At 45.7% G+C, this 15,202-nt stretch overlaps 1 protein-coding gene across 1 annotated transcript in view; it reads right to left on the bottom strand.

Moving 5' to 3' along the window:
- The window catches only part of ADGRD2 (adhesion G protein-coupled receptor D2), a 381,627-nt gene that overhangs the window by 215,667 nt on the left and 150,758 nt on the right, over nucleotides 1-15,202 (bottom strand). The window contains exons 13-15 of the mRNA XM_044268542.1: nucleotides 7,291-7,417; nucleotides 6,902-7,005; nucleotides 229-331 (exon numbers count right to left, since the gene is read on the bottom strand). Coding sequence (XP_044124477.1) covers nucleotides 229-331; nucleotides 6,902-7,005; nucleotides 7,291-7,417 — 334 coding nt within the window. The remainder of the gene's footprint in view (nucleotides 1-228; nucleotides 332-6,901; nucleotides 7,006-7,290; nucleotides 7,418-15,202) is intronic.

The following is a 15,202-nucleotide window of genomic DNA, read 5'->3' as shown; positions in this document are numbered from 1 at the left end:
CACAAACTCTATAGACCCGATACCACAGTAAGCTAATTAGTCTTGTCTCTCAAGATTGATTTTAGCTTTGACGGGTATAAGAGAAGCAGTGGCTCATCAGTAGGCAAAAATTCATTTTTTTTCTCTAGTAAAATATACTACAAGGTTTCCTTGGGAGTATTCCCAACAGTCACCTATATAGGGAGTGTTTTTGACTAAATTTAATAATACCCATATTACAATACTGACCTTATTACTCTTGGCCATCTCGCTGAACATAAGCAAAGTTTCTGCAGCAGCCAGGGCAAATATCAGATTCTTGTGAACAGTTGTTCTTTCTGATTTAGGGACTCTGAAAATGAAGGGAATTCAGTAAATAAGATCATAGAAAGAAAACACTGCAGGACGTTCAATACAGAAAATAGACTAAAAAAGAAATTGGTACGCAGTTCAGCTAAGGCCATAAGGAAGTATATATAAAGGGTTGATGAAGATTATCTTTATTAATTTAGAAACGGCAAATCTATCATTAAGCTGTAAATCCAGACCCCCAAAAATATACCAAAATTAAATGACATCTATATATATGTTTTAGTGCGGAATTAAAATTTCAGATTTTACAAATGCATTGCAGATAATGAGAACTGCAGTGAAAATCCTTATGCAATTACATTAGATATTTAGTTATCTCATATATATATATATATATATATATATATATATATATATATAATACAGATAGTTAGTGGGAGATAGTCAGTGTAGGTTAGATAGTGATATAGTGTAGCTGATAGGTTCCAGTGCAGGGTGTTAGGTAGTGTGATAGGAATTACTGTGCTGTGATAGGGATTAGTGTACATACATGCTACAGACATAGTGCTGTGATGTGCGAAATGTAATCAAAAACAGTGCTGTAATGTAAAATGCTGCCAACCATTTTCTCCAGCCTCGGGAAACTTCTAGCAGCTTGAAAAATGTAGCAAAAGTGAGCCACGTCTAAATGACTAAAGATCACGAATTCTAGAATTTGCGAATTTCAGGCCAAAAATTCACTAAATATTGCGAAAACGAATATTGCCCATGCTGCTCATCACTAATGACCACTGCAGCTATTCACTGGCCTGAAGAAGTGTATCTTAGAGATGAGCAAACTGGTCAAGTTTCAGTTCAGTTCTTGTTCGCAGAATTTTTCATAAAGTTTAGTTCGGGCCGGAATGGATTTTGGCTCCAGTTGCCAGAAACAGTGCAATAGTAAATCATATCTGAGTGACGCTGCCATAACATAGCTAAGGGTAAACACATGTTTGAGGGTGTTAACAGAATGTTTAAAACCACACTGCACCAGCACATGTGTTATGCTTTTTCATATTTTAAATCTTTAAAAAATTGCCCCTCATCAGGGGCAGATCATGTTTAAACATACACTGTGTTATGCGGTAAAAATAATAATAAGTGGCTTGTTAGGGGACCAAACGTCCAAAAATTATGCCTTGACATGGTCAGAATGTCTGCCCAAACAACATGCAAGTGTTGATTGTCAGAAGAAAACGTGGATCATTGTGAACTATAAAAATTCTACCTTTTGATTGGGAGCAGCAGCAGTGCAGTGTGGATGTGGAAAGGGTACATATATAGTGCCATGTGGCTGCAATATTAGCGTCAGCATTAGCAGCATAGGCAGTAGGTTGGCTGTCTATGGGTAGTAGTAGTAATAGTAGTCTGGTGCATTAAAAAATCATTCACGGCTTTCCGCTGCTCGTACACCCAGTCGAGCATGTGCAAAGTTGAATTCCAGCAAGTTGGAGCATAGCAGATTAAGTGGTGAGGCAGGCCGATCCGTCGCTGCAGGTCTAGGACAGTATTCCTCTCCACGTAAGAATGGCTGAATTGTGAGGACAGTCTCATGGACATTGCCAGCACCTTGTGCAAGCCAGTGCACTTATTTTAAAAAACATTGCACGACTAGGTTAATAACGTTTTCCATGCAGGGAGCATGTGCTATTTCCCCCATTTTCATGGTGGCATTGATGTTGCGCCCATTGACCCTGACCACCGTGCCCAGTTGGAGTCAGCAGGGTGACAGCCAGCCAGATGTTTGCTCCTTGATGTACCTGTACTGTAGCAACTGCTTGTCTGAGAGGCTACTCTCGCCCAGGGCCGATCAGTTCCAACACTGTGTGGCAACGCTTGACTTAACACATCTGAGGAAGGAAGCTGTTCCCTGCTGCTGTTGTGAATAGCACAGTATCCATGGAGTCAGATAAATGCCTTGTGTGGGAACAAGGCTGATATAATTGTGGGGGAGTGGGGTCAAAAGTAGAGTTGAGCGGACACCTGGATGTTTGGGTTCGGCAGGTTCAGCCGAGCTTGAAAAAAAGTTTGGGTTCGGGACCCGAACTTGACCTGAACCCGAACCCCAATGAAGTCAATGGGGACCCTAACTTTTGGCTACTAAAAAGGCTCTAAAATAGCCCTGGAAAGAGCTAGAGGGCAGCAAAATGTGCTTAAGAACATGGCAAATGCTCTGCAAACAAATGTGGATAGGGAAATTAATAAAAAAAAACATAAAAGACCTTAAAAATATAAAAATTAGGAATGATGTAGGAGGAAGAGGTTGAGGAGGCGGTGAATGGGTGGATGTGGGTTCACGTGGCGGTCTAGGTGGAAGCGGCGACGAAGGAGGAATAGGTAGCCAACACAGATGTGTGCTATTGCACCCTGCTCCCTCTTTTGCTACGCTGTTGGCTCGGTCTCACCACCCCTCTTCCTCCAATTTCTGAAAGTCAGTGGCACGAACTTCATTCCATGTGGGGTCTAGGACCTCATCGTCTCCTGCATCGTCTTCCACCCAGTCTTCCTCCCTGACCTCCTTTTCGGTCTGCACACTGCAGAAAGATGCAGCAGTTGGTACCTGTGTTTCGTCATCATCAGAGATGTGCTGAGGTGGTATTCCCATGTCCTCATCAGGAAACATAAGTGGTTGTGCGTCATTGCATTCTAGGTCTTCCACCCCTATGGAAGGGCTAGGTGGATGCCCTTGGGAAACCCTGCTAGCAGAGTCTTCAAACAGCATAAAAGACTGCTGGATGACTTAAGGCACAGACAGGTTCCCCGATATGCACGGGGGTGATGTGACAGACTGATGTGCATGGGTTTCAGGCGCCACCTGTGTGCTTTCTGCAGAAGACTGGGTGGGAGATAATGTGAACGTGCTGGATCCACTGTCGGCCACCCAATTAACTAGCGCCTGTACTTGCTCAGGCCTTACCATCCTTAGAACGGCATAAGGCCCGACCAAATATCGCTGTAGATTCTGGCGGCTACTGGGACCTGAGGTAGTAGGTTCAGTAGGAAGTGTAGCTGTGGCAGAACGGCTACGTCCTCTTCCTGCACCAGAGGCTCGACCAACACCACCACCACGACCATGACCGCGTCCCTTATTAGATATTTGCCTCATAGTTAGTGTTCACCAAGCAAAGTAAAAAGTGGTTAAGTCTGTTAAAAATAAGTAACCGCTAATAAAACCCTGATGTAGGGTATTGCGCAATTTATTAATTTTTTAACTCTATATGACAGCTGTATTTGTTGCCTAAATTTCACAGTCACTTATGCACGTCTAATGCCAGATGTGCAGTATATCAGAGGGTTTTTTAACCCCAGTAAGCAGAAAGCCGTATTTGTGGCCTAAATTTCACAGTCACTTATGCAGCAATAATCCTGCAGACATGCAGATATCCTATGCTGGTGCACTATCGTTGCATAAAATGGCTGCCGATTATGTATTGACTAACTGAAGGCAAAAAGTTTGTTTTCAGTAGTATTTGGCTCAGGGCAGGCTTAAAACAATTGTGCACTGCACTCACAAAACACATTTGCTGTAGATTGCTGAGTAAAGAAGCAGTTCTTCATAAGATTCCTCCCTGATCTCTCCCTCACAGCAGCTGCATCCTCTCCCTACACTAATCCGAGCAGAGTGACGGGCGGCGCTACGTGACTCCAGCTTAAATAGAGGCTGGGTCACATGCTGCAGTTGGCCAATCACAGCCATGCCAATAGTAGGCATGGCTGTGATGGCCTTTTGGGGCAAGTAGTATGACGTTTGTTGATTGGCTGCTTTGCAGCCTTTCAAAAAGCGCCATAAAAATCGCCGAACACCGAACCCAAACTTTTACGTAAATGTTCGGGTTCGGGCCCGGGTGCTGAAAAACCTAAAGTTCGGTACGAACCCGAACTTTACAGTTCGGGTTCGCTCAACGCTAGTCAAAAGAACTGCTACTTTGCTGCTGTCACTAAAAACATTGACCCAGTGGGCCATGAAAGACAACTACTATCCCTGCCCAAAAAAGCTGCTCCAGTGTAGAAAGTGAATATATATATTTTTTTAAGTTGAAAAACTTGTCAGAGACCCAACAGTCCTTTTAAGGGATATTGTTGTGTGTGGCAGCAGCAATATATATATATATATATATATATATATATCATCTTTTAGAGGGTCAGCTTACCTGCAAGCCCTCGCAAATAATGTTTTAGAGGGTCAGCTCACAAGCAGGCCCTCGCATATAATGTTTTTGAGGGTCAGCTCATCAGCAGGCCCTCGCATATAATGTTTTTGAGGGTCAGCTCATCAGCAGGCCCTTAATCATAATGTTTTACAGGGTCAGCTCACCAGCAGGCCCTTGCATATAATGTTTTTGAGGGTCAGCTCACCAGCAGTCCCTTAACCATAATGTTTTACAGGGTCAGCTCACTAGCAGGCCCTCACCCATAAATTTGTCAATGGTAAGCTAAGCAGCAGGCACTAGCCCATAATTTTTTCAATGGTCAGCTCAGCAGCAGACACTCGCCCATACTTTTTTCGATGCTCAGATCAGCAGCAGGCACTCGCCCCTAATGTTCTAGATGGTCAGCTCAGCAGCATGCCCTCGCCCGTAATGTTTTAGAGGGTCACCAGAAGGCCCTTGCTCCTAATGTTTTTGAGGGTCACCAGGAGGCCATCAATCATAATTTTTCAAGGGTGTATGATGCCCTCCTTTATGTGTAATAAAGGATGTATTGGGCTAAGCTCTGTTCACTTGAATGGAGCTTAGCCGCGCCCACGCTAGTTGATACTAGTCGTGACGTCAGTGGGCCGGCGGTAAACAGTGAGAAGGCCGCGGTGCTGCTGGAGCGCCGCTGTTTTCTCAAACAGCTGATCGGCGGGGGTCCCGGATGTCGGACCCCCGCCAATCAGAAGCTGATCATCTATCCAGAGGATAGATCATCAGTTAAATGAAAGTGCAGAACCCCTTTAATCCCACCTATCCACTGCTGCTACTGGTTCGATGCTGTTCTTCTCTCCATTGGTCTCTAGGGCCTGTCTTGGCTCAACATTATGAAAATGTCCTCTCAACCAATCACTGGCTGAGGTGGGTCACCACTAACACCTGTCATTGATAGAATAGGCCATTCCTGGCACTACTAGTGTGTCAAGCCAGGACAGGAAATTGAGAGCATTAGGGATGGCATTGGCAAGGGATTGGTTAAGGGGAGTATGGTTTATTTTTAACCCTTTCTGACCTGTTTGCTATTAATTTACTCTGTAGAAAACCATATTAAAAGGGTTATCTCTTGATTCATTGAAAAAATTAAAACCAAACATCATAATACAAGAGTAACCTAGAACCAGCCCTGTATTCTAGATCCCTCCCTGCCCATTCTTTGCTCCAATTGCTCTGCTAGATGTAAGTGTCAGAGATCCTAACAGTAGATCCAGCTTGTGGCAGTTGAATGATGGAACTGAGCATGTACAACCATCTCATCAAGGTGGACAGAGAAATAAGGAAACAAACAAACAGCAGGTGGTGCTATACAGCTACATTTGATTTAACACTTCTGTGGCTATACTGTATTTTTAATACAAGCAATTACAAAAATATTCAGGTCCATGTGCTGTTTTGAAAAATGTAGAACATTTTTGTGGGACAGCCCCTTTAAAATGCCATGTTCAGTCTACAAGTCACACACCAAAAATTATTTATATGTTAATCTTACGACTGTAACAAAATATTCAACAATGTATCTGTAACAGCGGCTGCTGTGCTCCGCTGTTCCCCTGCTTACCGCTGTGGTCCCAGGCACCATGTTCAGCGGTGATCTGCTGCCAGTATTTCCTTTTAGCCCTTGCCACAGCATGCTTGCTGCTTGTTTCCTGCAGCATTTCCTTAAGGGCCGGCGCACGTCACTTCCTGTGCTTTATAGGTTGAATCATGTGATCTCTCCAACCAATCCTAGCCCTCCTGCACATATATAAGTCGCTCAGCCCCCTTCCCAGATGCCTCAGTGTCAAGGTCCTTGAGTCCTGCTAAGGTTCCTGATATCCGCTGGTGTTCCTGACTTGTACTTGTATTCCTGTACTCTGCTACCTGTTTGATCCCTGCCTGCTTGCCTTGACTCTCCTGTTGCTGACGCAGATTGCCTGACCTGAATCTGTGCCACCTGCCCTGACCTATTGCCTGTCTGACTTCACCTCTGCCTCATCCTTCGGTCCTGCACTGTGTCTTCTGGTTACGACTCAGCTTGCTGACAAAGCCTGTACCAGCCTCTGGTACATGTCTCAGGTACCTCCTGGTCCGCCTGGACCAGCTGCCTCGTGTGCCTATCCTCCTCAAGAGGTAGCGAACTGGTGTTCTCCTCGGGAAAGTCTATCCCCACCATCAGGGGTATTGTGAAGATTTAGGGGTTCACTTAGACAACGCCCTTAGAGGAGGTAGGACACGTGGCACCGTGGGTTCACACCCGCTCGTTCGTGAAAGTATCAGTTGTATGTACAAAAGGTTATAAAACATATTTTTGTTATATTATCCAAATATGATATCTTGAAACTTGTAAAAAACGAAGCTGACATTATTTATTACAGCAGTAGCAGTATCAAGTGGATGCTTACCCAACAACAAGGAATAGAATGAAAGTTACTACAAGTGCACATAGTGATACTCCACATCCAATAAATGTCAGTGTTCTCAAAATCCACTCCTCTTCTGCACTTCTCTGTTAAGTGATAAGCAAATGTAAAGGTTCTTAGATAAAAACATAACTCTCAGCCCTTCATTAATTCACTAAAGTATTGAAGTAAAAACATTCATGTAGTAAGCAACCTATGAGTATTAACATATAACAAAGTAAAACCTTGACAAGAGAGCACAGGTGAGTTGTAGACCATGAACTTCATCATCCCATGATGTAATCATTGGAAGCAGATTACTTAGCAAGAACATAATAGAAGATTCAAACATGATAATCATAGATAGCTTAGATATTTTCAATTTCCATTACCTGAACATCATAAACTTGCAACAAGACAGCAAAGTTGGTGGTATGATTACAGAAACAACTGGTTGCATCAGAGAACGTATTTTTGATATGACAGCCAGCAGTGGACCAGCCACCTTCATTTTCTGGCCTGAAACAGAGAAGCATTAAGAAGAGAACATGGGTGGGGAACATTAGCCAAACACCTCCAAATAATCTCTATCAGTATGGACACTTTCATCCTTGAACATTTTGGTCAATATTTGCACTTCAAAACCAGTGGTGTACATAGAGAAGTAAGGGCCCCATAGCAAAGATCAAACCAGGCCCTCAACACAGGACAGAAGGGTTTCTGCCTAAACCCTTTTCAACCCTTTTCAATGGCCAATGGGCCATTTTTCCACTACCTAATTTGCTAAAAGTTGTTCCTTTAGAGAGTAGAGTCCTGATTAAGTTTTCACCTACAGTAGAAGAGGAGATAATCCCAACTAGGACTGGGCCCCCTCATGCCCTGGGCCCCATAGCAGTCACATGGTATGCTGCTATGGTAGTTACGCCTCTGTTCAAAACTAGTAGTGGGACACAGAGAAAAGAGAAAGCTCTGCAGGCAGTTCTTTCCTCCTTATGTCTTGGTTTTTTGTCCTGATGTCCATTGTCAGCGGTGGGACCTTATATAGACAGGTCTGAGTAGTTATAAATCATGTGCAATCAACTGAATTTACCACAGGTGGACTCCAATCAAGGTGTAGAAACACCTAAAAAATGATCCCGAGAAATGGGAGGCCTCCAGAGCTAAATTTCAAGTATCATAGCAAAGGATCTGAACACAAGTCATTGTGAAAAAAAAAATAAAAAATCTTCCCTAATTTCTAAAATTCTGTGTTCACTTTCTCATGGTGGTGTATTGAGCACCGATTGATTGGGGAAAACTTTTTTTTTAATTTAGCTTGAGCCCACTACAAAATGTAAAAAGGTCTGAAGATTTTCCAAATCCATTGTAGATGTTTAGTCAACCAAAAAATGGTATGACCTGTTTTTTACCATCACTCTGATTTTGGCTTCAACTTCTGGCTGGATTCAAATTTTTAGTTCTGGTGGTTTTCTTTTTGAAGGTTTTTTTGTCCATATTTTAGTTTGCTTTTATTATGTTTAGTGAGGTGCTGGTTGAGGCAAAGACCAGCATTTCTTAGCTGACATAATATTTAAATAATGCAGCTATACCGCACATAGTACTAAAGCATCCTGAGAGAACTGCCATGCAAAACTCAAAACTACATTTGAGTAAAACTATTACATTTCTACCTTAGTGCCATTTTGGTAAAGTATTAATCTTCCCTCCCTTAATAGCTTATCTAGATCCTTAAAGGGGCTGTCCAAGTTACTTTTTTGTTCTTTGTATGTTTCTAAGGCAAATGTAAGGGCTTCACAATGCACTTACTTTATCTGCAGTGGCTCCTTTCTCACTTAGATTTCACTGAGGTTCACATGACCTGTGATGTCAGCTTCTCTCCCTGCTCTGATGATGTTTTGTGCAGAAGCCTGAGAGAGCAGATATGTGTCTGTACAGGAGACGTCACTGTGCTGGTCACGCCCCCTGCACTGCCATCTGCTGCTGTCTGCCTCTCCCTAGATTCTTCAGGAAACCTTAACCCATTCAGCGGCAGAGTGGGCTGGAGGCTTTGCTGAGCAGCTGCAGGCAGTGAGGAGACAAATGCTGGGCACAGATGCTGACAGACTGGAGGAGTTCTGCAGAGCATTACACAAGAACAAGTAGGTCATTGTACAGCTGGGAATTGCAGTTCTACACATACAACATGCTGCTGAGTCTCCCAGCAGTCAGAAATGTCACTCAGGGCTGCACTTGTATTAACTACCTTTGCATAATAGGGGGAGGGGCACAAATATTCATGAGGAATGTGGCGAAAGCCACTTCGCCACGGTGTTTTGGAGCGGGCTGTTTGCCCGCCTCCTGCCCCAGGATTATGGCCCACATTAACTTTGAAAGAGAAGATAGACCGGCCGCACAGCTTAAATCTGTGAGTACTCTCCCGGACATCCCCAAGCCGATCCGTTGGGATCAGACTGTGTATGCCGGCTTGGTTCTGGGGCAGCATTGTGGCAAACCTAGCCACTTCTGGACTATAATGTAAGAAGGTTGTCCGTACATTTGAATGCAATATTTGGGAATGTGGTATTGTATATTGCTACTACTGCCCCTTTTAGACTGGGTAGCAGATTGCATTCAGGCTGTCCTACAGACTATGTATGTTATTATGTGTTCAGTTACATTGTATCTGTGTATGCCAGGGGTCAAGTTAGTCCATTACGTTTGGTAATTGTATTTTGTGGATTACGTCTCAGACAATGCTTATTGTGTTGGGTAATTACGTCTCAGACAAGGCTCATTTGGTTTTGTGTATTGTGTTACAGACAGAGGGGAGGGGAGTTTGTGTACAATGGCTGGGGAACTGTATAAATATACAAGCTTGTGAATAAAGCGAGTAGTTGACTCCCAGACTGTGTTTCGTCCGGTTATTGGGAGGATTGGGAGTATTGCCGTGCTGTTCAGCGCTGACTGTGGATTTACCGGTTATACCAGCGGAGATCGTGGATTCTAATATTGCACTCCGCTACAATTGGTGGCAAGCAACGGGATCATTCTCACGGCCCAGAAGGACAGCTACAAGGCAACACCAGTTCCTGGATTACAAACTGAGGGCAACGCTAGTACCCGTACAGCGCCCCTATCTACAAAGGAACCTAAATCAGCAGAGCAAGCATGGAGCCCTGCTACACTCAGGAGGAGTTTGATAGAGAGGTTAATTGGGTGCTGTCTCTCTTGGGACCCAACCCTGCGGAGGGCCTCGTGCAGATCGTGAAGTGGAGGATCAGAGAGTACCTGCAGGCCATGGCAGCAGTGGACAGGGGGGAGATACCCCAGCAGCCGAGCAAGTTCCCGGGAGCTGAAGATGCCGTCCTTGCTCCCCAGCGGCAGTGTGAGTTACAGGGAGATGAAGGTGCCGTCCTACCTCCCCAACAGCCGAGTATTGTATTGGGAGCAGAGACAACCGGTCTCTCTCTCCAGCGGCAGTGTGTACCCTTAGGAGAGAAGACAGTTGGTCCCTCTCCACAGCAGCCAAGTGATCCACAGGGAGCTGAAGGTGCTGGCCTTCCTCCCCAGCGGCAGTGTGTCCTGCAGGGAGCAGAGATAGTTGGTCTCTCTCCCCAGCAGCCAAGTGATCCACAGGGAGCTGAAGGTATCGTCCTTCCTCCCCAGCGGCAGTGTGTCCTGCAGGGAGCAGAGATAGTTGGTCTCTCTCCCCAGCAGCCAAGTGATCCACAGGGAGCTGAAGGTATCGTCCTTCCTCCCCAGCGGCAGTGTGTCCTGCAGGGAGCAGAGATAGTTGGTCTCTCTCCCCAGCAGCCAAGTGATCCACAGGGAGCTGAAGGTATCGTCCTTCCTCCCCAGCGGCAGTGTGTCCTGCAGGGAGCAGAGATAGTTGGTCTCTCTCCCCAGCAGCCAAGTGATCCACAGGGAGCTGAAGGTATCGTCCTTCCTCCCCAGCGGCAGTGTGTCCTGCAGGGAGCAGAGATAGTTGGTCTCTCTCCCCAGCAGCCAAGTGATCCACAGGGAGCTGAAGGTATCGTCCTTCCTCCCCAGCGGCAGTGTGTCCTGCAGAGAGCAGAGATAGTTGGTCTCTCTCCCCAGCAGCCAAGTGATCCACAGGGAGCTGAAGGTATCGTCCTTCCTCCCCAGCGGCAGTGTGTCCTGCAGGGAGCAGAGATAGTTGGTCTCTCTCCCCAGCAGCCAAGTGATCCACAGGGAGCTGAAGGTATCGTCCTTCCTCCCCAGCGGCAGTGTGTCCTGCAGGGAGCAGAGATAGTTGGTCTCTCTCCCCAGCAGCCAAGTGAGTCCCAGGGAGCTGAAGGTGCCGTCCTGACTCCCCAGAGCCAGTGTATATTCATGGGAGAAGAGACAGTCGGTCCTCTCCCCCAACAGGGACCAGAAGTACCGGAGGTCGCGGACCTCATAGACTGGTCCTGGGAGGACTCCCAGCAGGCAAGGGGAGATGGGACCGAAGTCTCTCTACCAGCCCTACAGGGATGCTGGGCAGTCGGCCCAGATCTCCAGCGGCAGTGTGAGTACCCGGAGGAGGAGGTAAGCCATCCCTACCCTCCATAGCTGACCCCTACCGAGGTACTGAGGTCAGTAGAGGAGCCGTTAGCTTCCTCTGACCCTTTCCCAGCAGAAGAGCTGGCATCTGGGCAGAGCGCCGCTGGCCTCTGCCCTAACTTTCCCTTTGTCACCGGGCAGGACTATACCCCGATTGCTCCAGCGGAAGTGCTGGCAACTGGCCAGAGCACAGTTGGCCTCTGCCCTTCTTTGTCCCCTTGTCCCAGGCTTGTCTACCTGCAGGTCCCCCCAGCTGAAGCGCTGGCACCAGGGCAGAGTACCGCCGGTCTCTGCTCACTCAGCGACCCACAAAGCCAAGAGACCAGTGCCCAACACAGCCATGTTGAAGCCATGGGACCGAAACAAGCTACAAAATTCCCCGGGTGCAGTAACCAAGTGTTGGGGGGGGGACTGCACTGCAGATTGTATATTATTGTGGGGGGGCTGCCTTATTGATTGTAATTTACTGTGGGTGGGTGACTCGACTAACTCAGGCACTGACCGACAGAAGGTCAGCTACCTGGTTAGTCTCCCCCCGAATGGGAAGATATGTGGCGAAAGCCACTTCGCCACGGTGTTTTGGAGCGGGCTGTTTGCCCGCCTCCTGCCCCAGGATTATGGCCCACATTAACTTTGAAAGAGAAGATAGACCGGCCGCACAGCTTAAATCTGTGAGTACTCTCCCGGACATCCCCAAGCCGATCCGTTGGGATCAGACTGTGTATGCCGGCTTGGTTCTGGGGCAGCATTGTGGCAAACCTAGCCACTTCTGGACTATAATGTAAGAAGGTTGTCCGTACGTTTGAATGCAATATTTGGGAATGTGGTATTGTATATTGCTACTACTGCCCCTTTTAGACTGGGTAGCAGATTGCATTCAGGCTGTCCTACAGACTATGTATGTTATTATGTGTTCAGTTACATTGTATCTGTGTATGCCAGGGGTCAAGTTAGTCCATTACGTTTGGTAATTGTATTTTGTGGATTACGTCTCAGACAATGCTTATTGTGTTGGGTAATTACGTCTCAGACAAGGCTCATTTGGTTTTGTGTATTGTGTTACAGACAGAGGGGAGGGGAGTTTGTGTACAATGGCTGGGGAACTGTATAAATATACAAGCTTGTGAATAAAGCGAGTAGTTGACTCCCAGACTGTGTTTCGTCCGGTTATTGGGAGGATTGGGAGTATTGCCGTGCTGTTCAGCGCTGACTGTGGATTTACCGGTTATACCAGCGGAGATCGTGGATTCTAATATTGCACTCCGCTACAAGGAAAATCTCAGAGATTGTTGTTATTGCAGGTAAACAAAGGGCCATAAGAGAACAAGGGAAACAAGGAAACACATTTTTCATTTATTTTATTTTTTTTGCCTAAAACTTGCTTAGCTTATGTACAGTTGCAAGAAAAAGTATGTGAACCCTTTGGAATGATATGGATTTCTGCACAAATTGGTCATAAAATGTGATCTGATCTTCATCTAAGTCACAACAATAGATAATCACAGTCTGCTTAAACTAATAACACACAAAGAATTAAATGTTACCATGTTTGTATTGAACACACCATGTAAGCATCATAGTGCAGGTGGAAAAAGTATGTGAACCCCTAGACTACTGACATCTCCAAGAACTAATTGGAGTGAGGTGTCCGCCAACTGGAGTCCAATCAATGAGATGAGATTGGAGGTGTCGGTTACAGCTGCCCTGCCCTATAAAAAACACACACCAGTTCTGGGTTTGCTTTTCACAAGAAGCATTGCCTGATGTGAATGATGCCTTGCACAAAAGAGCTCTCAGAAGACCTACAATACCTAAGTATTGTTGACTTGCATAAAGCTGGAAAGGGTTATAAAACTATCTCCAAAAGCTTTGCTGTTTATCAGTCCACAGTAAGACAATTCGTCTATAAATGGAGAAAGTTCAGCACTGCTGCTACTCTCCCTAGGAGTGGCCGTCCTGTAAAGATGACTGCAAGAGCACAGCGCAGACTGCTCAATGAGGAGTGTCAGCTAAAGACTTACAAAAGTCTCTGGCATATGCTAACATCCCTGTTAGCGAATCTACAATACATAAAACACTGTTGTTTGGAAGAAACACACAACACTGTGTGGAGAAAAAAAAGCACAGCACACGAACATCAAAACCTCATCTCAACTGTGAAGTATGGTGGTGGGGCAATTATTGTTTGGGCTGCTATGCTGCGTCAGGGCCTGGACGGATTGCTATCATCGAAGGAAAAATGAATTCTCAAGTTTATCAAGACATTTTGCAGGAGAACTTCAGGCCATCTGTCTACCAGCTGAAGCTCAACAGAAGATTGGTGTCGAAACAGGACAACAACCCAAAGCATAGAAGTAAATACACAACAGAATGGCTTAAACAGAAGAAAATACACCTTCTGGAGTGGCCCAGTCAGAATCCTGACCTCAACCTGATTGAGATGCTGTGGCATGACCTCAAGAAAGCGATTCACACCAGACAGCCCAAGAATATTGCTGAACTCAAACAGTTCTGTAAAGAGGAATGGTCAATAATTACTCCTGACCGTTGTGCACGTCTGATCTGCAAGTACATGTAATGACCGGTGTCACGCACAGGGAGGAAAACAGGGAAAGCCCTGCCTAAGGGAGAGGGAAAGGTGGTGACCCCTAACTCACCTTGCGGCTGGCACCTGACTGCCCTGACGTCCCTAGACGGGTTCCTCACCCGTGCGGCGATCACGTGCCTAAACCCTGGCTTTCCCTGAAATGAGCCCTAGATAGTGAACGGGCCGGTGGGATCGCTAGTCCTCACCACTGCACTAAGAGGGAAACACCAGGGAGAGGACAGACAAACACAGACAAACACAAACACCTAGGTGGACGACAACCACTGTCCACAAAGGTCCAACAGGGATCCGGAGGGTAGCGTTCTGAATCAACAGTCAGAGAACGCAGCAACACAGCTCCAGTGGGTCAGGATAGATGTTCAGGCAGGAAGCTCTATCTCTGGCAACCAGAGAAGTGTGAGAGAGGAATATAAGGAGGTTTGGGAGTGCTGGACAAGGAACAGCTGAGGAGAAGGAGCTACGGATCCCTGAGTGAGCCAAAAGGGTTTGCAAAGCAAACCTAGAAAGCTACCATAAGGAAAACAGCCCTATCTTAAATAGAGCGTGCAGCCAACCGCTGCGACTTCCTGACCCCGGGTATAACGGAGTCAGGCGTGGTTCTCGATACCCTCGTGACAGTACAGGAAACGTTTGGTTGAAGTTATTGCTGCCAAAGGAGGTTCAACCAGTTATTAAATCCAAGGGTCCACATACTTTTTCCACCTGCACTGTGAATGTTTACATGGTGTTCAATAAAAACATGGTAACATTTAATTCTTTGTGTGTTATTAGTTTAAGCAGACTGTGATTGTCTATTGCTGTGACTTAGATGAAGATCAGATCAAATTTTATGACCAATTTGTGCAGAAATCCATATCATTCCGAAGGGTTCACATACTTTTTCTTGCAACTGTATATATTGCTGACCATCAGATTTACAGTGCTTTTTTTTTTTTTTTTTTTCATAACACGGACAAGCCCTTTAAGTGGATAACTGACTTTTTCAACTGTGGTCCAGGATCATTGGGAACACTGCTTGATTCTCTCCTAGATTAAAGAGCTTTCCCGGGGGATAACATTTTTTAAGTTTTAAAATTAATTATTACACTAATCACAATGATTGATTGAGCAGGCAGTCCAAGCCATTTTTTTATGATGAGCTAGGATCAGGAAGT

The sequence above is a fragment of the Bufo gargarizans genome, chromosome 9 (genome assembly GCF_014858855.1).
Source record: "Bufo gargarizans isolate SCDJY-AF-19 chromosome 9, ASM1485885v1, whole genome shotgun sequence".
Taxonomy (NCBI): Eukaryota; Metazoa; Chordata; class Amphibia; order Anura; family Bufonidae; genus Bufo; species Bufo gargarizans.
This window is presented reverse-complemented; position numbering and strand designations above follow the sequence as displayed.